Source organism: Pelodiscus sinensis, chromosome 1 (genome assembly GCF_049634645.1).
Source record: "Pelodiscus sinensis isolate JC-2024 chromosome 1, ASM4963464v1, whole genome shotgun sequence".
NCBI classification, from domain to species: Eukaryota; Metazoa; Chordata; order Testudines; family Trionychidae; genus Pelodiscus; species Pelodiscus sinensis.
In genome coordinates, this window is record NC_134711.1 from 228,582,771 (window position 1) to 228,610,142 (window position 27,372).

Sequence of the window (27,372 nt, forward strand, 5' to 3'; positions counted from 1 at the left end):
TATTCTTCGCGACACACGTCGCCAAGGAGGTCTCATTCCTACTATCATAGGGCTGGACCACAACAAAGCCCATGGCACCCTTATTGGTCTTACCCACCCCCACCTTACCCACCCCAATGGGGGCCCTGGGATCATTGGGACCCATACAGATACCGGTCCTCAGCCCACTCCACACCATCTCGAAGGAGTCTGCCTCATTCACAGCCCCTACCTCCTGCAACACACATGGAGGAGGAGGAACGAATTTCGGACAATGAATCCGATATTCAATCAATAAGCATCACACACCCTGACGACCTAAGTGCCCAACAGGACGATGCAGTTATACCAGCAGATACAGTAGTGATTGATGACCTCAAACAGTTTCAAGAACTATTCAAGCGAGTAGCGACAAGTCAGCATGTCTCCCTCCAAGAAGTGCAAAAGAAACAACATCACTTGTTAAAGAACCTGCATCCTACATTGCATAGTAAGATTGCCCTGCCAATTGACGAGGCAATCATGGAAACATCTGAGGATCTGTGGAAGACACCCGCATCCATCCAACCGACTAATAAAAAGATTGACAGAAAATACTTTGTTCCACCAAAAGACAACGATTTCCTGTTTACACATCCACAAGCCAACTCCTTAGTTGTTGAATCCGCACAGCAAAGAGCGAAGTTACCACAATACAAAAATGGCAATATGGACAAAGACCATAAAAAACTAGATTTCTTTGGCAAGAAGATATACTCCTCTTCTACCCTACAACTAAGAATATCAAATTATTCTGCCCTCTTAGCGAATCATGATTTCGATAATTATTCGAAGTTGGGAGAACTGATACCACATCTCCCTGAATCCAAAAGATCTATCTTGAAAGCAATAGTGCATGAAGGCCATACGATTGCTCGCACCGCTCTCCAAACGGCAATGGACGTCGCTGACACCGCAGCCAGGACTACAGCAACGGCGGTAGTCATGCGCAGAACTTCCTGGCTACAGTCATCTGGAGTTCCCCGAGAACTTCAGCCCAAAGTAGAAGACTTACCATTCGATAAGCAAAAGTTATTTGCAGCTTCTACAGACGAAATGCTACACAACAGTAAGAACTTCGCACATTGGGCATGTACACACCGCCTTTCAAACGCAGACGATACACCCCATATAACACATACAATCGCTACAGATATGGGCAATACAACCGACCACAGAGACCCTATGAAGACACTAGGCCAAGACAACGACCTCAGAGGAGGTGCCCTAATCAGGGCCGCCCACCAACTGCTCAGTCCTCCAAGCAAGGGTCAGCAATACTGAGCACCAACTGCTCAGTCAAAGGTCTGCAATACCGCCCTCACGATCTAGCAACAACGCAACATGGCCATCTTTTTACCCACTGTTTACGGCCATTCCTTCCACAATGGGAATCTATAACATCGGACCGCTGGGTTCTAGACATAATTTGAGTAGGCTACACCATCCCATTTACCACTACCCCACCTACCCTTCCCCCTACCCCGTCCCTTTTCAGGGACCCCTCTCACGAGACTCTACTAAAACAGGAGATCGATCGACTCCTTTCAATTGGAGCCATAGAAAGAGTACCAGTAGAGTTTCAGGGGAAAGGATTTTACTCGAACTATTTCTTGATCGAGAAAAAAACAGGGGGCTGGAGGCCCATATTAGACCTCCGCAAACTGAACAGGTTTCTCAGGAAACAACGCTTCAAAATGGTCACACTTACAACAATCATTCCTGCGCTAGATCAAGGGGACTGGTTCGCAGCCCTCGACCTGCAAGATGCGTATTTCCATGTAACTATCCATCCTGCCCACAGACGCTATCTACGCTTTACTCTCGGCCCAGATCATTTCCAATACAATGTTCTCCCCTTCGGCCTCTCGTCAGCTCCGAGAGTATTTTCAAAGGTACTAGCAGTTGTCGCTGCGTACCTCAGACAACAAAATGTCATCATATTTCCCTACCTAGACGACTGCCTTTTAAAGGGCTCGACACAGGACGAAACCGCCTCCATGATAAGTACGACCACATTCCTCCTCAATCGTCTAGGTCTTCTACTCAACGAAAACAAATCAACACTGCACCCAGTTCAAGATATAGAGTTCATTGGTGCAAGCCTGGACTCAATCACAGCTCGAGCATACCTACCTCGACAACGTTTCACAACTATACAAGAAATTATAAGCGCGATGCTTACAACTCCTACCACTACAGTACTTACTTGCCTCCGACTAATGGGTCACATGGCTTCCACCACCTACGTAGTCCACCACGCTCGTCTGCATTTTCGATGCTTCCAACTCTGGATAGCAAGTGTGTATATACCGTCACGACACTCCCTCAACAAGACGGTGACTATTCCACCAAACGTTCTTGCATCCTTACTATGGTGGACGGTACCGAACAACCTCCTGACAAGCGTTCCATTCCAACAAATCGAACCCACTATACAGATTACCACAGATGCTTCCCTCCTTGGCTGGGGAGCACATATGAATGATCAAGGGGTTCAGGAAAGGTGGTCCCCATCAGAGGCACAACTACACATCAACCTCCTCGAACTGCGGGCAGTAAGGAATGCCTGTGTACACTTCGCCTCCAACATTGCCAATCAGACAGTCCGCATCCTAACGGACAACATCTGCACAATGTTCTACATAAACAAACAAGGCGGAGCCTGCTCCTGCTCCCTCTGTGCGGAAGCTATCCGCCTCTGGAACTCATGCATCTGCAACCATGTCACCCTGATAGCATCCTACCTGCCCGGGGTGAACAACACCAGAGCAGATTCACTCAGCCGCAACTTCACCTTGGATCACGAGTGGGAGTTACACATGGATGTCGCAAACTCAATCTTCCACCAATGGGGATGGCCATCTATTGACCTCTTTGCATCTACCCAGAACACCAAGTGCCCCCAGTTCTGCTCACACGCAGGACTTGGCAAACATTCCCTGGGGGATGCCTTTCTAATCAAATGGACAGCCCCCTACACTATGCCTTCCCCCCCATACAGCTAATCCCAAGAATCCTACGCAAGATCTGCAGAGACGGAGCCCTAGTCATCCTGATAGCCCCGTTGTGGCCCCGCCAAACTTGGTACCCATACCTGCACAGGCTAGCGGTTCACCCTCCTTACCTGCTACCACACTGCATAGACCTGATATCTCAGAGCAATGGCACGATACTACACCCACAGCTCCATACCCTACACCTTCAGGCTTGGCTGTTCTCTGGTTCTCGGAGATAGAAAATCACTGTTCCCAGCAAGTGAAGGACATCCTCCTCCACAGTAGGAGACAGTCCACTCGAAAAACTTACCTGCAAAAATGGACACGATTCTCTCACTGGTGCCAGCGAACCAAAGTAGAACCCTGTGTCGCCCCACTAAATACGATCTTGGACTACATTCTAGACCTTAAAGTATCAGGACTGTCAATCTCTTCTTTAAGAGTCAATCTTTCCGCAATAGCAGCGTTCCATACCTTGATTGATGGCTTCTCCATATTTGCCCATCCTATCACTAAAAGATTCCTTAAAGGGCTCCACAACGTATACCCACCCTATAAGGCACCACCCCCCTGGTGGATAGCAAGTGTGGAATGAGGTGTACAGCTAGTTCGGATTAGGAAGTCTAATCCGAACTAGCTAGTCCGTGCCACGTGTAGCCGCGCGGCACGGGGTCCGACCTAGCCGGCATTTAAAAATGGCGCCGGCCGGCTTTATGCAAATGAAGCCCGGGAAATTCAAATCCCGGGCTTCATTTGCAACTCCGTATGACTACATTACCCCCCCTAGTTCGAACTAGGGGGGTAGTGTAGACATACCCAGGGAGAGGTAAATAGTGATGTTGCTTAGGGATCTGTACAGGGACCAGTGCTGTTCAAAATATTCATAGAACACATACCAGGAAACATAATCCGAATGATACATATACAACGATAGAGTCTAAATTAGCTGTTACCATTTAAGAGAAAAATCTTGGTGTCATCATAAATAGTTTTCTGAAAACATCTGTTCCATGTGCAGCAACAAATCAAAAAAGCAAACAAGATGTTAGGAATCATTAGAAAAAAACAGAAAATAAGGGTATGTCTACACTACCCCGCTAGTTCGAACTAGCGGGGTAATGTATGCATACCGCACTTGCTAATGAAGCCCGGGATTTGAATTTCCCGGGCTTCATTAGCATAAGCGGGGAGCCGCCATTTTTAAATCCCCGCTGCTTCGAACCCCGTGTAGCGCGGCTACACGGGGCTCGAACTAGGTAGTTCGGACTAGGGTCCTATTCCGAACTACCGTTACTCCTCGTGAAACGAGGTGTACCGGTAGTTCGGAATAGGCACCCTAGTCCGAACTACCTAGTTCGAGCCCCGTGTAGCCGCGCTACACGGGGTTCGAAGCAGCGGGGATTTAAAAATGGCGGCTCCCCGCTTATGCTAATGAAGCCCGGGAAATTCAAATCCCGGGCTTCATTAGCAAGTGCGGTATGTATACATTACCCTCCTAGTTCGAACTAGGAGGGTAGTGTAGACATACCCTAAGATGTTAGTATATAAATTCATGGTATGCTCACATCTTGAATACCACATGTAGTTCTGATAACCTCATCTCTAAAACATATATATTAGGATTAGAAAAGTCAGAGAAAAGAAACAAAAATAATCAGTGGTACAAAACACTTCCGTATGACAAAAGATTAAAAAGACTAGGACTGTTCATTTTAGAAAAGAGATGAGTAAAAGGTGAATTCATAGAAGTCTATAAAACCTTATGCAGTGTAGAGAAAGTGAGTAAGGAAGTGTTATTTATCCCTTTCCATAACTCAAGAACTAAGGGTCCCTCAATTCAATTAACAGGCAGCAAGAACTTGTAAAGGTCAAAATTATAACTGGGTTAAAAAGAGAATTAGATAAAGTTCATGCAGGACATGTCCATTAATGGCTATTAGCAAAAAGGATCAGGGATGTAACTCCATGGTTTGCATGTCTCTGAATGCCAGAAGATTGAGGGGATGGATCACTTGATAAGTTACCCTGCTCTGTTCATTCTCTCTGAAGCACTTGGCAATGGCCACTGTCAGAAGTGGTCTAGATCAGTGGTCCCCAACATGGTGCCCGCGGGTGCCATCGTGCCCGTCAAAACATCTGGGCTGGCCCCGCCCCCAGCACGCGGCACAAGAATGGTGCTGGCCTCGGGCGCGTGGCCCATGGGCGGCCCTTGCCCCGGGCGTGCGACACATGTGCGGTGCCGGCCCCGAGCGCAGGGCACGTGGGCAACCTCTGTCCCGGGCGCGCTGCACATGCGCGATGCCAGCCCCGAGTGCAGGGCACGTGGGCGGCCCCTGCCCCAGGACACGTGGCACATGCGCAGTGCCGGTCCTAGGCATGTGGCACATGGGTAGCCCCGCCCCCTGGGGCACGCAGCGCATGCGTGGCCCCACCCCCAGAAGCGTGGCGCGTGAGTGGCCCCGCACCCAGGCGCACTGCAGCCACGAAAGGTTGGGGACCACTAGTCTAGATGGACTATTGGTCTGGCCCAGAATGGTCATTCACATCTTCTTATCACTTTAAAAAATGTTATCAAATAATTACACAGATAAGAATACATCAAGCATATTAACTTTTGATGCTAACTTCTTTTTATTGTTCTCATAGGTTTAAATAAAAAATAGAAATGATAAATTATAAACCTATCTTTATATACAATAATAAATAAAACGCCTGAAAGAGGAAAGAAACCAAAGTAGTTCCTACTCAGCAGTAAGATTTTTGTTGATCCCTTGATGTACATGGCACGAAACTTTCCAAGCTTGCATAAAGTAGCAAACTTCACCAACATAGAGTAACTAAGTACATGTCCTAGTTACTAATAATGCATTTTCACATTTATAATTTAGAGGTAATAGAATTACTAAAAATACATTTAAAAGGATACATACAAGGTGACTTTCAACCTCAGGATCTCATACATTCTCTCTGCAGTTTCAGCATTTGCACTAGCAATTCATTTGCTTTTTAAGTCCACATTTCTTACTATTATCCTTCAACACCCAGAATACTCCCTTTCATACTCATCCCATCCTTTTTAAAAGGCAGTCCTCAGCTTTAATGAGACCACCCCTCTCCATTCTCCTCATTTCCACTGAAGCTTCTCCTAAAACTCAACATGATCTCTCTCATCTCACTGAGGCCATCTGAATTAATGAGCACAGATAAAGAAGGCCTTAGTTCTAATCTAGGCTCTGCCACTGACTGGATTGTGGCCTTTAGCAAGTTACTTCACCTCCACACCTCAGCTTCTCCATTGAGAAAATAGGGATAATTATACATACACTACCTCATTGGACAGGGTGAATATTAATATTAAATATTTGTAACATATGTTGGCCATGTCAAGTGACATATAAATGCTAAATTACCCAGTGCTTACAGTTATTGGTGCTTTGTGAGCTGCTTAAATCAATCATTTTATTTTTTTTTAGAGACAGAGAAAGAGACTCTTTCAAATTCCTAATCTAATGAACAAGACTTCATTTTGATTCAAATGGTCCCGATGATCACTGCAAGGACAAGGATACACATTATTGTAACACAGAGAGAATGAAGCCAACACTTAATTGTACAATACTTGACACAACAGGAATTGATTCTTTCTGGGGCCTTTGATTGCCACCATAACACAAATAAATAATAATACATAGGAACATCCAAGGGAAGTAGTGGGGGCAAAAGACCTATCTGGCTTCAAGATTAAACTAGATGGGTTTATGAAGGGGATGGTTTGATGAGATAACATGATCTTGGTAACTAATTGACCATTCATTATCAGTGGTAAATAGGCCAATGGTGGGAAGATAGGAGTTACTATAGAGAACTTTTCCTGGGTGTCTGGCTGGTGAGTCTTGCCCACATGCTGAGGGTTCAGCTGATCGCCATATTTTGGGTCGGGAAGGAATTTTCCTCCAGGGTAGATTGGCAGAGGCCCTGGAGGTTTTTTGCCTTCCTCTGTAGCATGGGGCACAGATCACAGCTGGAGGATTCTCTGTATCTTGGGGTCCTTAAACTATTTGAAGGCTTCAATATCTGAGATATAGGTGAGAGGATTATTCCAGGAGTGGGTGGGTGAGATTCTGTGGCCTGCATTGTGCAGGGGGTCAGACTAGATCATAATGGTCCCTTCTGACCTTAAAGTCTATGAGTCTATGAACATCTTAGCTCTTACTCAAGAACTTTATAAAAAGCATCTTGATGTTGTGGAAGGCATAATACAAGCAAATAAAGAGAATGGCAGACATTTATAAATTGAATATTAATATCGATATGAATAAATACAATGAAATAACCAGTTTTGTGTTTTGGAAATGTCAGACTTTGGAAATGCATAAAGGAAAAACAGAGATTCTATCTTTCTACACAAATAATCATTTAACTACACAAATGAGAGATCTTAGCCGCAACAAATTCCATGCCCTGCTAACACAAGCTCCTAAACACACACTTCAAATACAGAACAGGATCCCATGGAACATGAGTCATAGTGATATAGAAAGAAATCTGTCTGCACTTTAAAATAATTTGAGAGAGCAAGTGAGCAGGATGAAACTTGCACTGAGCCTTCCCAGTCTCAGTCTGAAAATTCTTCAGCTCTCACAGCCTCTAGGAAAAGTGACGAAGTTTGCAATGGCATAGCCAAACATAGTTCTCTCCCAGACACTGGAAGGATGGGAATTCAACTTCCGACCTAGATCAAGTAATCAATGAATGAAATCTTATGAATGGAAGAACAATATGATTATTACAAAATGAATTTAACAAATACAGTGACATCAAGGTATCTTCCTTAAATGGCAGAATTCCAAAGACAGAATCTATTCAGACAACATTCCTCACCTCAACAAGCACATACTTGAACACTTTCCCAAGTAGTCACATAAGACCCAGCTAGACAGACTTAACAGGCGAGTTTAAAATAATGAGTGGGAAAAGTTTACTTACCCACCAAAAATCATTTGCTAAAGGTAGGCATAATTTTAATTTTAAAAGGTTGAATTAACCACATACCTATTTATGATTTTTTTCTTACATGCAACGTAAGCAAAAGCCACACACAAAAGTCTACACATTCCTTTGATTAGAAATCTTAAATAATATTTAATTTTAATCTGTGTTAAAAGCACGAGCAGTGTATCTCACATTCAACCTATTTTTGTGGTTTCTTATCTTGTTAATTAGAGATTGCATCAATTTAAAATATTTCTTTTAACAGCACAAAGAGACTTGTAAAAATATATTGAATTGGAAATATAAAATATATAAAAATATACAGTTATTTATGTCTCCAGTGTGACACAAAAAACTTTCTGAAGTGCAATAAACATTCTTATGAAGGCTATATTCTCCCTTTGACATATATGTTCAAACAAAAAAAGCAGTGGCCAGGAAGACAATTTGGAGGAGGTAATGTTATCCTAAGCCCTGGTCTACACTAGGGAGTTATTTCAAAATAAGAAGCGGAGCATCCACACCACCAAACCTATTATTTTGAAATAACAACTCCTGCTTTCCATGAGGAATAATGCTTATTTTGAAATGGTTATTTCAAAATAGCGATAATGCGGATGCTCATCTGCTGCTATTTCGAAATAATTGGCCTCCAGCGGCCTCTCAGAGCTGCACTTATGGCTGCTCTGGCCACACCTGAAATCTCCACGGCTCCTCTTCTCCTGTGAAGCTTTTAAAGCAGCAGGCTGCTGGAAAAGGGCTTATGGCCCATGCAGACCTCTGCCAGCCTCGTGCCACACGGCAGCTGCACAGGAGCCATGGCCAACCCCAGTACTCCCTCTGAGCCCCCCGTGGCTACCAGCGCTTCCGAAGCCCCCTCGGCTGCCCCTGGCTAGGGACAGAGAAGAGCACTGGCCTGGACTGGTGCGGAGATCCTGGATCTCATTGAGGTCTGGGGGGGCAAGGAGACCAAACTCCAGGATCTCCGCACCAGAAGGTGCAACACAGATGTCTATGGCCTCCCATCTTGGGGGGGGGGGGCGGTCAGCTCCCTCCAGTCATTGTAGAGTCCAGCCAAGACATGCCTGGTGTCAGCCTCCACGAGGGCAAGGTTGAGGAGGAGGAGGAGCAGGCCAGCCATGCCTGCCAGCCAGGAGCTGCTCCTCACCCTGGAGCCTGCCCCCCCCCCCAGTCCCAGGTGGTCTCCCAGGCATTGGACGAACCCAGGGAAGGCAGTTCAGGTGAGTTCCATAACTTTCCCTATACACACGCAGGGGCGGTGATGAACGTGCAGCACCTCGCAGCCTCTCGCTCAGCCTACTTGGCCTGGGGGTTGCACAACAGCCTGTGCACGTGGGTGCACATGCAGCATCAGTCTGGAGCACTCAGCCCCATGACGCTCTCACACAGGAACCCCTCGGTCCTCACAAGGTTCCTGGAGAGGCCTGCCTTACTTCGGCCTCCTCATTCCACGAGGAAGCCTAATCCGAACTAGCTACTCCGTGCCGCGTGTAGCCGCGCGGCACGGGGTTCGAACTGCCGGCATTTAAAAATGGCGCCGGCCGGCTTCATGCAAATGAAGCCCGGGAAATTCAAATCCCGGGCTTCATTTGCAATTGCGGTATGACTACATTACCCTCCTATTTCGAATTAGGAGGGTAGTGTAGACATACCCTCAGGGAATTGTTTTGTGTTGTCTGGCAATCTGTTTAATTTTTGTTCTGATGATTGTCTGGCGTCATCAAAATAAAATCAGTTTGTGCTTTTTAAAACCCCCAGTTGTGGTCTCATCCTTTCCGGCATCCCTTCGAACCTCGTGTATTACGGGGACTGACAAGGGCGAGGCTTCATACACAATGTCTCCTGGGATGACTGCCCTTGTAACTTCTCTTCACAGCTGGGCCAGCTGTGAGTGTGGCGCATCCACCACCTCCCGTGCCATCTTCCTGACTCCGCGGGATTTGCCACAGAAAGAGAACCCACAAAGACCTGCTGTGGGAACCGATGGCCTGCCTCCAGTCTCTCAGCCAGGGGCTCAATGACAAGCATCAGAAGCAGGCCACTGACCAGGATGAACTGGGCTGGCTGGGAGCAGCAGCAGGCCACCTGGGATCAGCTGCCCAGCCAGCATGAGGCCATGTGCTCCTCCCTCACCTCAGTGATGCAGCGCCTACTTCATGCATGGGGCAGGCCACCAGCCACCTCCCCGCCCCCACCCTTACCCCTTGGTTTGTCCTTCTAGCCTCCCCCAGGGGCCACCAGGGCCCCTGAACCCAGGGTGGTGGGACCTCCAGGGCAGCTGAGACTTCCACAACTGACTGAGGCAGATACCACGCCCAACCCCATCCCTGAGCTCCCTCCCCACTCTTCCTGCCTCCTCCCCCCATTCTAGATTCTTTCCCCAGTGCCTCCCCTGTTTTATATCTCTCAAATAAACATAGTTGTTTGTTTTAAAAAAAGGCTTGTTTTATTTGTTCTGCCGGGGAGGGGGGAAGATGGGAAGAGAGCTGGGGAAGGGAGGGGTGGGGAAGGAAGGGCACACAGGGACAATGCAGGGGTCCCTTGTGGAGAGGCCCGGAGGAGAGTCTCATGGATGGCCTTGGCTGAAATTCTCCATCAAAGCCTCCTGGATGCGCACAGCCCCTGATGTGCTCGCTGAATGGAAGTGGCATCCAGCTGCTAGTAAGCCTTGGCCAGCCTCTGCCCCCCACCCTGGGAGAAAAGTCTCCCCCTTGCTCTTGCAAAGGTTATGGAGCACTCAGCAGGCCACTACCACAAAGGGATGTTTCGCTTGCTGAGGTCCAGGTGGCTGAGTAGACTCCTGAACCTCCCCTTCAAGCGAGACTGGCTTTGAAGTTCTCCTTGGTGGGGTCCAGGCTGCCCATGTAGGACTTCATAAGCCAGGGAAGCAAGGGGTAAGCTTTGTCACCCAGGATGCATATGGACATGTCCACATCCCTGACCCTGATGGTGCAGATGAAGAAAAAAGCGCCGATGTGCATCTTCTGAAACAGGCATGAGATCCGGAAGATGTGGGCATCTTGTGCCTTCCTCGACCACCCAATGTCTATGTCCATAAACCAGCCCTTATGGTCCACCAGGGCCTACAGCACCTTTGAAAAGTACCCCTTCCTGTTGATACTGTCTGAGTCATGGTGGTCAGGGGGGCAGGAGGAGCATGTGGGTGCCATCTATGGCCCCCCTTGTAGCTGGGGAAACCCATGGTGGCAAAGCCATCGACGGTGGTGTCGATGTTGCCCAGAATGATGACCCTCTGTGGTAGCATGTGGTTGATGGCCGTGGCTACCTGCAGGAGCACAGCCCCAACTGTGGATTTCCCCATGCTAAACTGGTTCCCAATGGAGTGGTTGCTGTCTGGCATGGTGACCTTCCACAGGGCGATGGCGACGTGTTTCTGCAGGGGGATGGCGGGTCACACCTGAGGGCAGAGGCGAGCCACTCGCAGAGCTGCAGGAAGGTGGCCTTCCGCATGCAGAAGTTCTGAAGCCACTGCTGGTCGTCCCATCGCTGCAGGACAGTGTGGTCTCACCAGTCCAAACTGGTCTCCCTCTGCCAGAAGCGGTGTTCTGCGGTGCCCAAAGGGTTTAGGGGCATTTGCAGCAGCAGAAGCACCAGGATCGGGGTGAAGGGGTCCTCCAGTTGGGGCTGGTCATCATTCTGCTGGAGCAGCATGTGGGGGCAGTGTGGAAGAACTGCACCATGAGGCACAGCACGAGGCCCGTGAGCATGGCACTGCTTTGCAGCAGCTCTGTCTCTATGACGTAAGTGCTGTGGCATCTGCAAGGGCAACCAGAGCACACTGCATCCGTGTGGTATCTTGTGAGGGGGGAGGCAGTATAGGAGTGGCATGTGAGATGTGGCTGTAGAGAGGAGCCCCTGAAAGCACGTCTCGGCTTGCCTGACCAAGCAGCCATAGGAAGTGGCGCCCTCCCCAGAGTGCTTCTATACTTGGTTTGTAGGACTGTGTATTAAGTCTGACCTATTGTCTCTGGGGATTTGTTTGGAAGAGCATTACTACATCAAACAGTCGCGGAGTTTCATTACACATATTCCAATCCATAAAACAATTGCACCATTACTACACTTTTGTAGTTAGTTTAATGCATACTATATAATATAGTATACCTAATTTTTCTCTGATTGCATAATCCAATTCCATAAATAACATTTGTGCTATTGTTTTGATGGGACTGTGCACTAAGAATTTGCATTAATGTGCCAAAAGATAATGTGGAATGGGTGAAATTTTCTACCACACAGAGGCCTGCCATACGGCATAAGAACCACCTTGCTCCTGCGGAGCATCAGGTTTGTGCTATCTATCTGCACAGATCTGAATTATATACAGGCAGTCCCCGGGTTACGTACAAGATAGGGACTATAGGTTTGTTCTTAAGTTGAATTTGTATGTGAGTCGGAACTGGCTCCAGATTCAGCTGCTGCCACTGAAACTGACCAGGGGCTGACTACAGGAAGCCGGAGGCAGAGTTGCTCTGCCCCCAGCTTCCTGGAATCAGCCTGATCAGTTTCAACAGCTGCTGAATCTGGAGTCTGGGACAGAACAGCTGGGGCGCTGCCCGGTAGGTTCCCACAGGACCAACCCAGCAGCACCCCAGCTGCTCTACCCGAGGCATCCCGCAACAAAAGCCTGGTCTGCTGGGGGGGGGGCGCACTAGCTGCGCCCCCTTTCCCCCCCCAGCAAACCAGGGAGACCCGAGCAATGCCGCATAGGCGGAGGGACCCCGCTGCCCGTGGGGCTTTGCTCCTGTCTCCCTGGGGTGCTGGGGGGAGTCCCCCACAGCACACCAGGGAGACCCAAGCAAAGCCGCACAGGCGGAGGGACCCTGCCGCCCGTGTGGCTTTGCTCCTGTCTCCCTGGTCTGCTGGGGGGGTCCAGCAAAGCCGCCGGATCCCCCCAGCAGACCAGGGACACCCGAGCAAAGCCGCCGCCTGGGTGGCTTTGCTCCCGGGCAAACGAGCAAAGTCACCCAGGCGGCGGCTTTGCTCGGGTGTCCCTGGTCTGCTGGGGGGTCCTGCGGCTTTGCTGGACCCCCCCTCAGCAGACCAGGGGGACAGGAGCAAAGCCGCCCAGGCGACGGGGGTCCCGCTGCCTGGGCGGCTTTGCTCCCGGGCAAACGAGCAAAGCCGCCCAGGCGGCGGCTTTGCTTGGGTGTCCCTGGTCTGCTGGGGGGGTCCAGCGGCTTTGCTGGACCCCCCCAGCAGACCAGGGACACTGGGAGAAGCTATTCTTGCCCCGGAGGACACGGGTGGCGACCCGCCGCCCGTGAGCTCCGGGGCAAGAAAAGCCCCGTTCGTAAGTGCGGATCTGACGTAAGTCGGATCCGCGTAAGTCGGGGACTGCCTGTACATCCAGAATACTGCAGCTCTTGGACAGTGTTCTCTCTTCATAGAATCAGAGGGTTGGAAGAGAACTTTTATTCAGTTGTACATGGGATATACTTTTAAAAAGCAGGAAACAACATAAAACACTAGCACAATACTCAAGATTAATCTTCATCTCACACAATAAAATCATTCAGTGTGAAACTAATCCTCTCACACTTAGGAGCCGTTTTGCAATTTATGCTGAACAATATCTGAAACCATTTGCCTAAGCACAAAAAGATAAGAAGCCTGGGTAAAAACTCTGTGGTCATGTCTTCATTGTTGAGTAACTCATGGTATCAACACTCAAATTAGTTTAGCTCAAGTGAGAGCAGCAGGCATATTGTGAAATGAGACTTCAAGCTGTGTAAAGCAATTGTGTCAGCAGCTGAGGAGTGGTGCTAACCTAGCCAACTTGAGTAAAAAGTCCCACTGCGCTCATGTTATGGGTTTGTGCTTGTGATGGGGTTTCAAGTTAGAGGCAACACTCAGATTATAGCGTGAGTTAACTTGATAGTGATGTCAAGCCCTGGGTATCCTATTTTCTGTGCGTCCACATGAAATCCAAAATGGTATTTTTATACAGATTCAAAAAATGTGTTTAAAAGGACACAGATAAATACTATTTTATTTTATCTAGCTTCAGGGGGTACCTGAGTTAGTCTGTACAGGATAAACTTAAACAACAAATGGTCTGGTAGCACTTTATAGACTAACAAAACATGTAGATGGTATCATGAGCTTTCGTTGGCACAACCCACTTCTTCTGATGACCAGAGATTTGAGTTTAGCATGTCCAGAGCCAAAATAAATAGGGGAGAAGGGAGAGAGGGGAAGGAAAAAAATGGAAGAGGGCGGGAAACAAGGAGCAGAGGGTATGTAAATATCAAAGGGAAAACCAAACAGGCAAAACTGGTAATCTATAAGCACCTAAAAATTGGATAGTTAAAAGAAGCAGATAAGGATAATAAGATAGCAATTAGAGAGGAAATGTACTCACACAAGAATCTACACAGACAAAGAGCTCTTGGCACTTTCATTGTTTGTTTGGTTGATAATGCCCCAGCCATCCATTATCTCAATTCAGGCCATAGGTGTGAGAATTAAATTTGTGGATGAATTGTAAATTCAAGTGGTATCCTTCCTGTCTTAGGAATCTATCTATTGACTTTGATTTTTATCTGCTTAGGTTTAAGTACCCATTCTCCAGATACTTAATGATGCTCTGTCTCCTACCTCCCTCCCCTTTTCTTTGTCTTTCCCCTCCTCTTCCCCTCTCCTATTTATTTTGAGTTTTCATATCCCCAACTCATAACTCCGGTCATCTGAAGAAGTGGGCTGTGCCCACGAAAACTCATGATACCATCTACATGTTTTGTTAGTCTATAAAGTGCTACCAGACCATTTGGTGTATAAGAAGGGAAGATCCGGCCATTAAACTTTGGGTTCAATCCTGCAAGCCAAGCCTCAGAGGAGCCTCGAATCGTGATCGAAAGACCCCGAACTCCTCACTCACTCAGCCTAGCAAGACTGACTTGAGCCACAACAGACAGGTCATTATACACCATCTGTAGGACCCCCGTGTGTGTGTATGTGAGCTTGCGTTTATGAAGACTATGCTAACTGCTTTGATATTGTATTCTTAATAAATGCCGCATCTCACCTTTCCCCCTAAAAAGATCCCATGTACTATTATAAGCATAATAGCTGCACAGTGGTTGCTACTCTCTTTCACTGATGAAGATCCCCAGTGGGGGCTCTTGTGCAATTCAAAGTGGAAGCACCCTCATGGAGCCTGGGGTCATCAGGGGACTCAGAGTCCCCCACTGTCCCCAGGCTCCATGCTGCACTACTGCTTTGAAATGCCACATGGAGCCCAGAGTCAGCTGGAGACTCCCCAGCTGACCCTGGTCTCCAAAAGGCATTTCCATGGAACTCAGGATCAGCTGGGGACTTCCCAGCTGACTCTGGGCTCCATGTAGTGCTGCTGCTTTGAAATGCCGAGGCAGCATTTCAAAGGGGCAGCGCTGCACAGCTAAGCCCGGGATCAGCCATGCGACGCTGCCACTTTGAAGTACCCTCTCTTCCCCCCTACTTTGCTGCCTGTATCTGATAGAGGCAACTGAAGTGGTTCAGTGTCTGCACTGCTCTGGGGGGGGTTGTGTGTGTGTGTGTGTGTGTGTGTGTGTGTGCGCGCGCCAGAGGACATGGCCTACCAGAAAAGAGTGGCAGGGAACCCCAGAGACCAAGAAAGCAGGCCACACTGGGGAACAATTCCACAGGGACTTCTCAGATTGCACCCTATCACCATGGCACAGAGTAGTGTACACAGCTAGTTGCGCCGTATGCTAGGAGTGATTTTAAGTGTGGTGGATGGAGATTAGATAAAGTGGTTACTGGTTTGTTATTTTCAGCTTGCTTATTTTGGGTAAGGGAAATAGAAAAGGAAAATCAGCAAAACGAGAGATAGGTACAAAAGAAACTGGAACTTTACAGGGCCCAAGTGGCAAAGCAGAAAGCAGAATATAAAAGACAAATGGAATGAAAGAGGCTTGAGATAGAAGTGCAAGGTGCCAGGGACAAGGCTGCCCAAAGGAGCCCAGGAATTGAAAAAGCTTGAAAAGGATGAAGAAGCAGCCCAACAATCTGCTTGACAGGAGAAGGAGAGAGAGAGACTGCAAGAACTCTGCTGTAGTGGAAGAGTCAGCACCCTGACTCAGCAGGATCCACCCCTCCAAAAATCCATGAGTGGGATCAACTGTGCCCATCTTATGATGAATCTGCAGATATCTCTGAATATTTCATCACCTTTGAAAGACTGTGTACCATGCACTCAATTCCAGAGGAGCAGAAAACGATCACTCTGGTTGCAAAACTGAAAGGGAGAACCTTGGACGTAATTCAGTAAGACGCCTATAGCTGATGCTTCAAACTATGGTAAATTCAAAGGATTTGATTTTAAAATAGTTTCAGATTACACCTGAAACTTACAGGATGAAACTTATATCCCTTAAGAGAGGGGCTGGGCTCAGCAATGTGCCTTATGTGAACCAAATGAAAGATCTGCTCGATAAGTGGGTGAGGAGGGAACGGATCACAAGCTCTGAAGATATGTGGAATCTGGTTGTTCAGGAACAGTTCCTGGGCATGGTTAATGATGATGTAAAGCAGTGTCTGTGGGGTCAAAATGGTTGAATCTGTGGAATTTCTTGCTGTTCTGCTGACCAGTATGAGCAATCAGCCCTTCATCTTCAGATGGTTTTTTAAATTGCCTGGCACACCCTAAAAGGATATAAAACAACTTACCTGGGAGGAAGCAACCACTGTTCATATCTCTTTCATTGAAAAGGAGGGCTGGCCTAACCTTACTGCTTTCCCCATGTACAACTTTTACACAAGGTAAGACGGATTTATTGGGGGTTGTTGGCCCCATTCGGGGGTTGGTTTCCTGGCTGCTGAGCCCTTTGAGCTAAGTCCTTCCAAAGCTGAAGAGGTTCAGTGTCTGCATTATTCTGCAGGGAGAAATAACCCCAACTCTGTGCCTAGTCTGGGGGAGGCCTATTCAACCTATTTATAAAAGATCTGGAGAAAGAGGTAAACACTGAGGTGGCAAAATCTGCAGATGATACTGAACTGCTCAAGATTATTAAGACCAAAGCAGACTGTAAAGAGCTTCAAAAAGATCTCACCAAACTAAGTGACTGGGCAATAAAATGGCAAATGAAATTTAATGTTGATAAATGTAAAGTAATACACATGGGAAAAAATAATCCCAACTATACATACGAAAAGATGGGGACTAATTTAGCTACAACTAGGCAAGAGAGAGATCTTGGGATCTTGGTATGTCCACATCTTGAATACTGCATGCAGATGTGGTTGCCTCATCTCAAAAAAGATATATTGGCATTGGAAAAGGTCCAAAACAGGGCAACAAAAATGACTAGGGGTTTGGAATGGGTTCCATATGAAGAGAGATTAAAAAGACTGGGACTTTTCATCTTAGAAAAGAGGAGACTAAGAGGGGATATAATAGAGGTCTGTAAAATTATGACTGGTACAGAAAAAAACGAATAAGGAAAAGTTATTTATTTGTTCCCATAAAAACTAGGGGTCACCAAATGAAAATTAATAGGTAGCAGGTTTAAAACACACAAAAGGAATTTTTACTTCATGCAGCGCATACTCAAGCTGTGGAGTCCTTGTCAGAGGATGGTGTGAAGACCAGGACTTTAACAAGGTTCAAAGAAGAACTAGATAAATTGATGGAGGTTAGGTCATTTTAATAGTCAGGTTGGGTAGAAATGGTGTCCCTAGCCTCTGCTTGTCAGAGGCTGGGAATGGATGACAGGAGAGGGATCACTTGAGATACATCTACACAGCAGGGCTAAAGTCGAATTAAGCTATGCGACTTCTACTACGTCAATTGCTTAGCTTAAGTCAAAATAGCTTAACTTGGCTTTTGGCACTGTCTACACAGCAGGAAGTGGAAGGAAGAACACTCTTCATTTCATTTCCCTTGCTCCTTCTGAAATGAGAGTTACAGGAGTCAGAGTAAGAAATCCTCCAGCTCAACATTATTTCGAAATAATTGCTTGTAGTGTAGACGTGCACTATGTTATTTCGGAATTACATCAGTTATTCCAAAATAACGCTGCTGTGCGGATGTACCTTTGATGATTACCTGGTCTGTTCACTCCTTATGGGGTACCTGGAATTGGCCACTGTTGGAAAGCAGTATACTGGGCTAGATGGACCTTTGATCAGACCCAGTAGGGTTATTCTTATGTTCTTGAGACAAGAGGATCTGGCTTAGCAGGAGAGATGGTGAAGAGCTCCACATAGCAAAAAGGCAGGGGTCAATGGCATGATCAGCACATTGGGGAACAATCCTAAGGTGACTTCTGTGATTGCATGGCTTGTCACACATGGTGTTTTCACAAGATCTAAAAAATGAATAGCAACATTTTATTCATATAAATGTGCAAAATATATTCATCAAAGATCCAATGCTTTCCCATTAGATAAATATTAAAAGATAGGTCAAGTTTGGAGCCAAAGATATTGAAAGTGTTAATTTAATTTATATTAAATGTATGCATTTAAAAATAAGTCATAATCTCAATATTCTTGTCAATTTTTTTATTGTGTTTCATCCTAAAGACTAGCACATTTACAGCATACATGGGTTGGATAAACTAGGAATATATAAAACACTATCCATATGTTTATGATATAGTAATACTGCCCAAACCAAATAAATAAAATATTTTAGTGCACAAAGCCTGGCAAATACAACTTGTTGGGACAAAACAGTATTGTATTATACAATAATTTTACATATGTAAATGAAACAAAAGGCAACTGAGCAGTGGGTGCTTTCACAGAACATACACAGAACATACCTGGCTATATTTTTTTTAACCTTTGTATGTTTTGTAATTTAAAAAATGTACTAAAAAACAGTAGACAGAACTTCATTTTACAGTAATCCTTAATGTCTTTCCTGTGAAACAGAAAAGCTTAAACTCTCGTGACGATTCCTATATGTTTAGTTACAGTTCCACAGTTTTTCTTTTTAGAAGAACTGCTCAAAATCGTACTGTTCAATATGCCCTTTAAGCAAGCCTATTTATGTGCATGTAAAAACAATGTCATATATATATATATATATATAAAATATTAGATGAACCAGGATCCTTTACATGAAGTATATAGAAATTATAATATTCTCCACAAAATAATGCAGTACTTCAGGTTGGTGTTCTACCCCTTTAAAAAGATGACTAAAAAGCATGCACGTAAAGAGTTTTGAATTCATTCAGATTAGGTGTGTATTCAAAATAAATAAAGGTCACTGTAATTTAGAGTGGATTTAATTATTAATTACTCCAAAATGCTAATGAGCAGCTCTAATAACGGTAATAACTCCCTTACATTATTCCCCTGCCAAAACTGAACAGAGTTCCAGTGTAACAATGTAAGAATTTATATATATGCCTAACTACATGACTGAAAAATATATAAAATAAACTGATCAACTAAATGTCACCAGTGAGAAACTCAGAGTTCTAAAGTGTACAGATTACATTACAAGAAATGTGGCATTTAATAACGGAATAGGAATTGCTGGTTGAACAGAATGAATGGAATAATATAAATCTGAAGGATCCTTACTGAGGGATTTTTTTGACATGCATTTGTTTTACACATTGTCAAAAAACAAACACAGGTTGTTCCATTAGGGGTGATCAGAGTCAGTGGAGTTCCCAAGGACTGTTTCTGCTATAGCCATAAATTAATTATTCAGAACAGGGACAGGATAATTAATACTTTTTACAGACTTCTAGACATGCATATCTTGCACAGTTGTCATCATTTTATTGTCCTAGTAAGGGTAAAATAATAATAATAAAAAAGCCAAAACAGTCTGGCAGGTGTGACACATTGCTAAATGTTGAACTGCAAAAAGCAAAATGTGAAAAACTACAGTACTTAACCCTCCCCCCCAATTTATTTATGGGAACAGACGAACATGACTGATAGAGCAGTGAGACACAGAAAAACACCAAGAAGACAGAGAAAGAAAATTGCCACATACATATCTGTCTGTTGTTATTCAGTTATGAATAAACTGAACATATTTTCCATTTTAAGACCTGTTTCCTTAGAATCCGAGGGGAAGGAAGGACTCTTTTATACTGGGCTAAATGTGGCTAAGGAAGATTAATCCAAAAAAAAATCTGGAAATTAATGTTTCCTTTTTTTAAAAAATGTATACCCTTTACAGAGACTATTTTCAATTAGATCTGTTGAACATTTCTTACTGGATGCTTATATGGTCACCTTAATCATGAGATGGAACAAGTATGAGATTTTAACACATTAACAATTACTTTGTATCAAAATAGGACATTGCCAGATTCATCCGAAATATGTTAAGACAATCATAATCCCCGCACATTATTCTGACAGAGCTCAGCTGGGTAAAATGCAATACTAAACAGAAATATTTTTTTTTATGGAATGATTTGGCAGTGGTGGGCATTTATAGAGAGCACTGTTGGGTTAGCAATTATTGAAGTATATATTAAAAATTCAGATAACACAATGGACCTGGAAATAATATAAAAAGCTATGGAAAAATGTGTTATTTAATACATAATACCATGAAATGTACTGACTTGCCTGTTATAGTACAAGTTACATTACTGTAATAGGATAAATCTATTTGAATTTTACAATATTGTTTGTTAGCACTCACCACTAATCAAGCGCAATCACATAAGTGTTTGAAAAATTTAAGTTGAAAAAAGTTTCTGAAATCAAATAAGGTGTTTGAGAGGTGCAATCCTGTTCCCACTAAAGTCAATGGGAACTTTGTATTAAGTTGGAGCAGGATAGGACCTCGTATCTGGCATTGTATATTACATTACTAACTCATGTATGAAAGATAGCAATATATATACAGTAAATATTTTAAGTGCCGGACTTTTATTGTCCTGATAGCCTTTTCTAAAAATTAAACCTTTGATGCTTGATTGCAACAATGCATTTTACACTCACTGTCCAGGGTCCAATTAATTTACTATTTACAACTTTGAGGTATTATACTCAGTTTTAAAAAGTATTATGAAAATCTCAATCTCAAATCAACTCAGTAGAAAAAGATGTTATGTAAAACACCCGCCTAAATGCCAATCATAAAGTTCTTGACCATCCTGGAGATACCAAGCTATTTGCATGTAGGCAATTATTCAGTGCTACAATATTTGTACATCTTACATACACTGAAGGCTATTTAAATGGGCAGAGAGTCATCAAGCTAATCTCAAGCTAAGGTGTCAGAATAATCTTCATAGATTCCAATTCAATAATGTAACATGCTCATTATAACCGAGTGAAACATACAAAAATTGGTTATCCTGGTCCTGATGACAAATTCATATATTAAACTAAAGTGTAGTCCATGTTTTAATGGAACAGCTAATTATAGGACACGGTATGCTTATGTTTCAACTTTTCCATAAGTTCCTTCTGGAGGCCTGTAATGCTTTGGGAAAGCCTTCAGTTGCAGGGAATTAAATGCATACTTGCGACATCCAACATTCTTCATTGTATTTTCTCTTCGACAACCCTCACTGGGGAAAAAAAACAAGCACAAAAAATGACAGAAGTAAAAAGGAAAATAAATAAATAAATAAGCGACTTAAACTAAGATGAAATGAACTGGTTATTTCAAAGCATTAAAAAAGTTGATTAGTTTAAATGGGTGTTTGGATCATTTGTCATTGGAAATATTAAAAATGGTGACTCATTAAATGATGCTATTAAGAAGCACACAGAATGAACACATGCTATGTTTGATTGCTAGTTTTGCATTTCTAAAAAGCAGCAGTGTATCTAATGGAACAAACTTTATATATTTGAGATGGTTTCATGTATTTCAGTGTACTTTCACTGTGAAGTTTAAATGCCATTTCATTGCAATTGGGATCCCAAGAAACCTGCTGAAACACAGTTCTGCTAATTTGTTAGTAAATTAAGTTAATAAAGAAAAACTGCTGGTCTCTGAACAGAATGTTTAAAATAAATTTATTGTTCCCTGTATGCCAGTATTATGAAAGCTTACTTAAAGAGCAGAGTGAGTACAAAAATAATGACTTTCCAGATAGCTTTGCATGCATAAATTAGTTTGAAAATCAACAAACTGTACTAACAGAATCTAAATCCTGAAATGGCAGCTTCGTATGTGTGCAAAATAAAGATTGGCTCTATGTACAGTTATCACACAAAACTGTTCAGAGTTTAGATTGCAAGGCCTTCCCTAACGTTGCTATGTAGTTGCTCATACTGTGGAGAGGCTCTGTGCTATAATGAAAGCTACCCCACCGATAAGGCTTCTATACAATGGTTCTGAAATCCACTGCAAAATTCTCTTCATATGCAAAATCCTTGTTTTCCAAAAACAGACTTATAAAAAGGAAGCACTTTTTTTAAAAAAAATGTAGGTTATAAATTAGCTTAGGTTCTTAAGAGAATGTTTTCTTCTTTCTCAGTACAGAAGGTAAAAAAATGGATAATGATAATGGTTTAAATGCTCTAACTCAGGTTTCTCAAAGTGGGCCACAGGTCAGTTTTGGCAAAGCCACTAGTCAAGTGGTTCCCAATGAGGTGCCCGCGGGCGCCATGGCACCCACCGGGGCATTTATGTGCGCCCGCTGAATCATCTGGGCTGGCCCGGCACGTGCGGAGCCAACCCTGGGCGCAGGGCGTGTGGGCGGCCCCTGTCCTGGGTGTGCGGCACACGCGCGGTGCCAGCTCTGGGTGCAGGGCTCGTGGGTGGCTCCTGCCCCAGGCGTGCAGCACATGTGTGGTGCCAGCCCCGGGCGCATGGGCGACCCCTGCCCCAGGTGCAAGGCACATGCGTGGTGCCGGCCCCGGGCGCACTGTGTGTGCGCGGCCCCGGACACCCAGCACATGAGCGGCCCCACCCCCGGACGCCCGGCAGCCCCTAAAGGTTGGGGACCACTGCCTAGTGGGCCCATGCTGCTTTGTTTAGCCAACCACTAAATGGTTCCCCTTGGCTGGAAAGGGCAAGCCAGGGCCAGTGAGAGCTGTGAGGTTCTGTGGCTATGGAACCTTTGGGTAAACAAAGTGGCACAGGCCCACGCTGAGAAACACTGCTCTAACTTGATGGTGAAATGTACACCATACCAGTGTATGGTTGAAATGCTATATAAATTCCTATTTTAAAGACAGATGAAAAGCAGCATGTAACATATCCCAGGTACATCACAGTGACTTAATTTAAAAGGTTGGTTTGGATTTTGTTTATTTTTGAAAATCTCTTAACATTAGCTCATTGTTGGGCTTATCTGATTTTGGTTAATTAAATGGTTGGAACTTTATTATTTGTTGCCTGCTTTTAATGTTTTAATGCATTTAGCATTCTTGACTTTGTCTCCTAAGACCATCCTATTTAAAGTTTGAAGATTGCCTATAACAAATGTGCAGTAACTTTTTTTCTTAGTATGGTTCCTATATGTATGGTATACCAGTATTTTGTGTCTTTACACAAAATGCTGCAAAAGTTGCTACAGCTAATTAAATGAGATATACTGTGAAAATTCCCTGAATATATTTTTACATCATGGACTTGAATTGCTTCAAAGGAGCCATTAAAATATACCTCTTTAAGAGATCTGCTTTCATTTTCTTGGAATTTTTAAAAAGTGTAATTAAAAACTTAAGTTTAAAGTGTATGATAATGTATACTAATATGTTCGCCACATTTACGAGACTTGGATAAATTTTGTACAAAGTATGCCTTGTGGGGGTATCATTTGAAAACATATAATCTTCTGAACATTATTGACTGTGAACATTACTCTTTTGGTCAAATTGCTGTGAAGTTATAAGAGTTGGTTACAAAGCATTGCTAAATATGTTCTAAGGCTAAGAAAAGCAGACCTAAGCCAGTTTCTCAGAGACAAAGAGACACTGGCAGCCTAGCCAAGTGTTAAAGAGCTATCACCTGTTTAAGCAGTTGTTCTCCAGCAATGGGAAAGTGTGAATAAGAAATGTACATTCCATCCAAGGACTGGTCAGACCTTGTGTCCACAAAAGACTACTTGTTGCCTGCACCCCAGCTGGGGGTAATCGTCAAAGAGAGGAAGATGGTATCAGAATCAGAGACAGTGGCCTCCCATTTATCTCTCTCCTCTTTCTTTTCTGTTTACAATATCTTTCAAAGATTTAAACTAAGGACGGATGGACGCCAGGCTGAAAGTAGACTCAGTCTGTGAAATGTACTGCAGTGTATGGTGAAACAAAACCTTTTGTTTTTACATTCACTTAGCTTATTAAATTAGGTATTAGCTTGCATTTTACTCCTTTGTTTTCTTTTGTAACCAATTCCGACTTTCATGTATCACCACTTGTAATCATTTACAATCTATCTTTTTGTAGTTCATAGAGTTATCATATTATTTTATCTTAACTAGTGTGTTTGGATTAGAATATATGGGAAGCACCATTTGGGATGGTGCATTATCATTTTCCTTTGATGAAATGACAGACTTCCTATGTGCGTGTAGTGTTCAGAAAGGTACTGAGTAGTATAAGATGCATATTTCTGGAGGAACAAGGCTGGGATTAAGAATTTCTGGGTGATGCCCTTATATTATAGTCCACGAGTGACTGATCAGAGCACTCATATAATTTAGCTGGGAGCAATTCTGAATACTGACAGTGGTGTGAGCAGATAATATGTTAGGATTCGTTAGAAAAATATCAGTAAAATGATCGGTTAAGGAGTGGATGTTCTGACACCCTGGGTAATGTCACAAAGTGATAGTAGCATGCTACACAAAACAGAAAGTTAGGGTATTCAATGGTAAGGTTAGCATTGTTTAGAATTCATTCATCATGACTAGTTATTGCATATTTCTGAAGTGAGTCACAGTGATAGAGTGGCAGGGGCTTTCTCCCCTGTGGATGTGAGGACAAGACTGTTAGAATGTAGATATTCAGGACTGTCTGTAAAGGTCTATATTTTAATATTTTAGGTGTATTCTTATCAGTTAGCTAGTTAGAGGTATGTAAAAACAAAGAATCAAACAAAGAATCAAACAAAGAATCAAACAAAGAATCAAAATCTCATTCTGCCTCTGTACGTGCCTTCTCTCACTGTAACAGTCTGAGGCCTTGTTTTTTGGCTAAGCAGCAGGAATAGCCATAAACTGAAACATATGGTCACGTTCTCACGTTCCAAACCAGTCACTTTGACATAAGGTAATATAAGGCTGTTAGGAAGGCAAGCCAATCTAACACCTTCAGGTAAAGAAAAGACCCTAGAATGTTTAAAGAAATATTAGTGTAATAGTGTTCTGTCTGGCAAGAATTCACTTAACAGATGGAGTTGTGAAACTCTCATTTCTTTAGTGTTTTGTGTTTATGGTGCACACTTTTCTATTGTTAATTTGTATGGTGTCTGGTTTTTTAATTGTTTCTGTCTGCTGGATAATTAACTTATTTGGGTGTAAATCGGTCAAGGTGGTGGGATATATTTAGGCAGGGACTTGTGTTACAGTGAGTTAGGACTGGTTAATAAAATGTCAGTAAAATAATTGGTTAAGTCATAGCTGAGATTATCACTATATAAACTGGAGCAAACAGGAAGTTGGGAAAAAAAAAGAAAATGGAATCATGCTTGCTGAAAGCTAACCCCAATAAACACTGAATTGTCTGCACTTCAGACTTCTGGTATTGTGGCTCTCTATCTGTATGAGAAGAACCAGGGAATTGGGCGGGTGAAGGGAAAAGCCCTTTAACAAACATATATGCTACCCTATATGACCTTCTATGCCATATTTTTAGCTGCTGTAAACCACCAGCTTCAATAGAACTATGTCAGCTTATTCCAACTGAGGATGTAGCTTATTGTTTGACTGGAAACACTGATGACCAGAAATATTTATGCATGAGTCACGTTCTGTTAGGTGACCTAACTGTGAACATAAATCCTTATTTCATGCCTGGGATTCCTAGACACAACTGGATAAGTTGGCACTGTACCAACTGGTATCAAGTTTCCTAAATTTTATTGGCTTTCATGATATCTTTAATATAATCTTAAATGTGATCTAAAATATATTTTGATATGTGACCACAAAGGCATAACTATAATTGTTATTTTTATCTTAAATGTAGGAGTTAGTTTTACCTTAAATCAATTAACATTTACCACACTTTTACCCTAGTATCTGTCAACATTTAATTAAATGAATGTAAAAGCTCCTGCCCAAAGGTAACCAGCTGAATTAAAAAGATACAGTATAACACTCTTGCCACCATCAAAATTTAATAAAGTCTGTTCTAAAGTGCAAAGAATGGAGATCTAGTGCTGTTGAATACATCTCAGCTAATGGCACTTATGTTTATTACACATTCATTCATATGACATAACAGTCTTCTCATTAGAGATCCTATGGAAGGGTTCGAATCAGGCAACGTGTCAAATACTCTCGTAAAAAGCTGAGCATCCACAACTCCCACTGAGCTCACTGTGGGTGTGTCTAGACTACAGGGTTTTGTTGACAAAAGTGGACTTTTGTTGACAAAACTATACCTGTGTTTACATTACCACCAAGTTCTGTCGACATAACATCGACAGAACTCGGCAGTTTTGTCGACGGCAGTAAACCTCATTCACGAGGAATAATGCCTTTTGTCAACAGAGTTTTGCTGACAGAAGGAGTTATTGCATCTACACTGTCCTTTGCCTCTACACTCTCATGTTGACAAAGCGGCTTGCTTTGTCGACAGAACTGGATGTAGTCTAGACGCTCTTTGTCGACAGAAGCTTTGTCGACTGTATCTGTCGACAAAGGCTGTGTCGACAAAAGTCTGTAGTCTAGATGTACCCTGTGAGTTCAGGGCACTTGGCACTGTATAGGACAGGGACAGTAGTGAAGAACCAGAATCTTAATTTAATTATGTTACAATTTTCGTGGAAAATGTAATTCTTCTGGTCATGGAATGTTAGCAGCATGCACTAAGTTTTTCAGTTCTGGAGACCTGGGTTTAAATATAGGCTAGATCACAGAGGATGAAATCTAGGCGCCAAAGAAATCAAATTGAATTAAGTAAGCCTAGGTTTCACCCAAAGTGAGACTAATCAGATTGATCTTACAAGATGATGAGCATGTTTTGTCCCAATCCACCAAAGCAAAGCATTTGAACATGCTGCAGTTTAAGCACATGAATATTCCCAATGACTTCTATAGGACCAGTCAAGTTCAAAGTTAAGCATGTATGTGTGAGGTGGGGCTACTGTGCTCAGCGCTTTGCAAGATTCAGGCCATTGCTCACACTGGATTTTTATTCATATAATAAAAACACAGAATTTGGCACAAAAGGCAGGCTGTTCAGGGGACAAACAAGGCTGTAATCA

At 43.7% G+C, this 27,372-nt stretch overlaps 1 protein-coding gene across 20 annotated transcripts in view; it reads right to left on the minus strand.

Moving 5' to 3' along the window:
* Window positions 1-18,542: 18,542 nt before the first annotated feature.
* The window catches only part of INPP4A (inositol polyphosphate-4-phosphatase type I A), a 204,768-nt gene continuing 195,938 nt past the window's right edge, over window positions 18,543-27,372 (minus strand). For all 20 annotated transcript variants that reach the window (XM_075916546.1, XM_075916548.1, XM_075916550.1 and 17 more), the window contains one exon: window positions 18,543-21,556. In XM_075916546.1, the coding sequence (XP_075772661.1) occupies window positions 21,424-21,556 (133 nt within the window). In that variant the 3' untranslated portion in view covers window positions 18,543-21,423. The remainder of the gene's footprint in view (window positions 21,557-27,372) is intronic.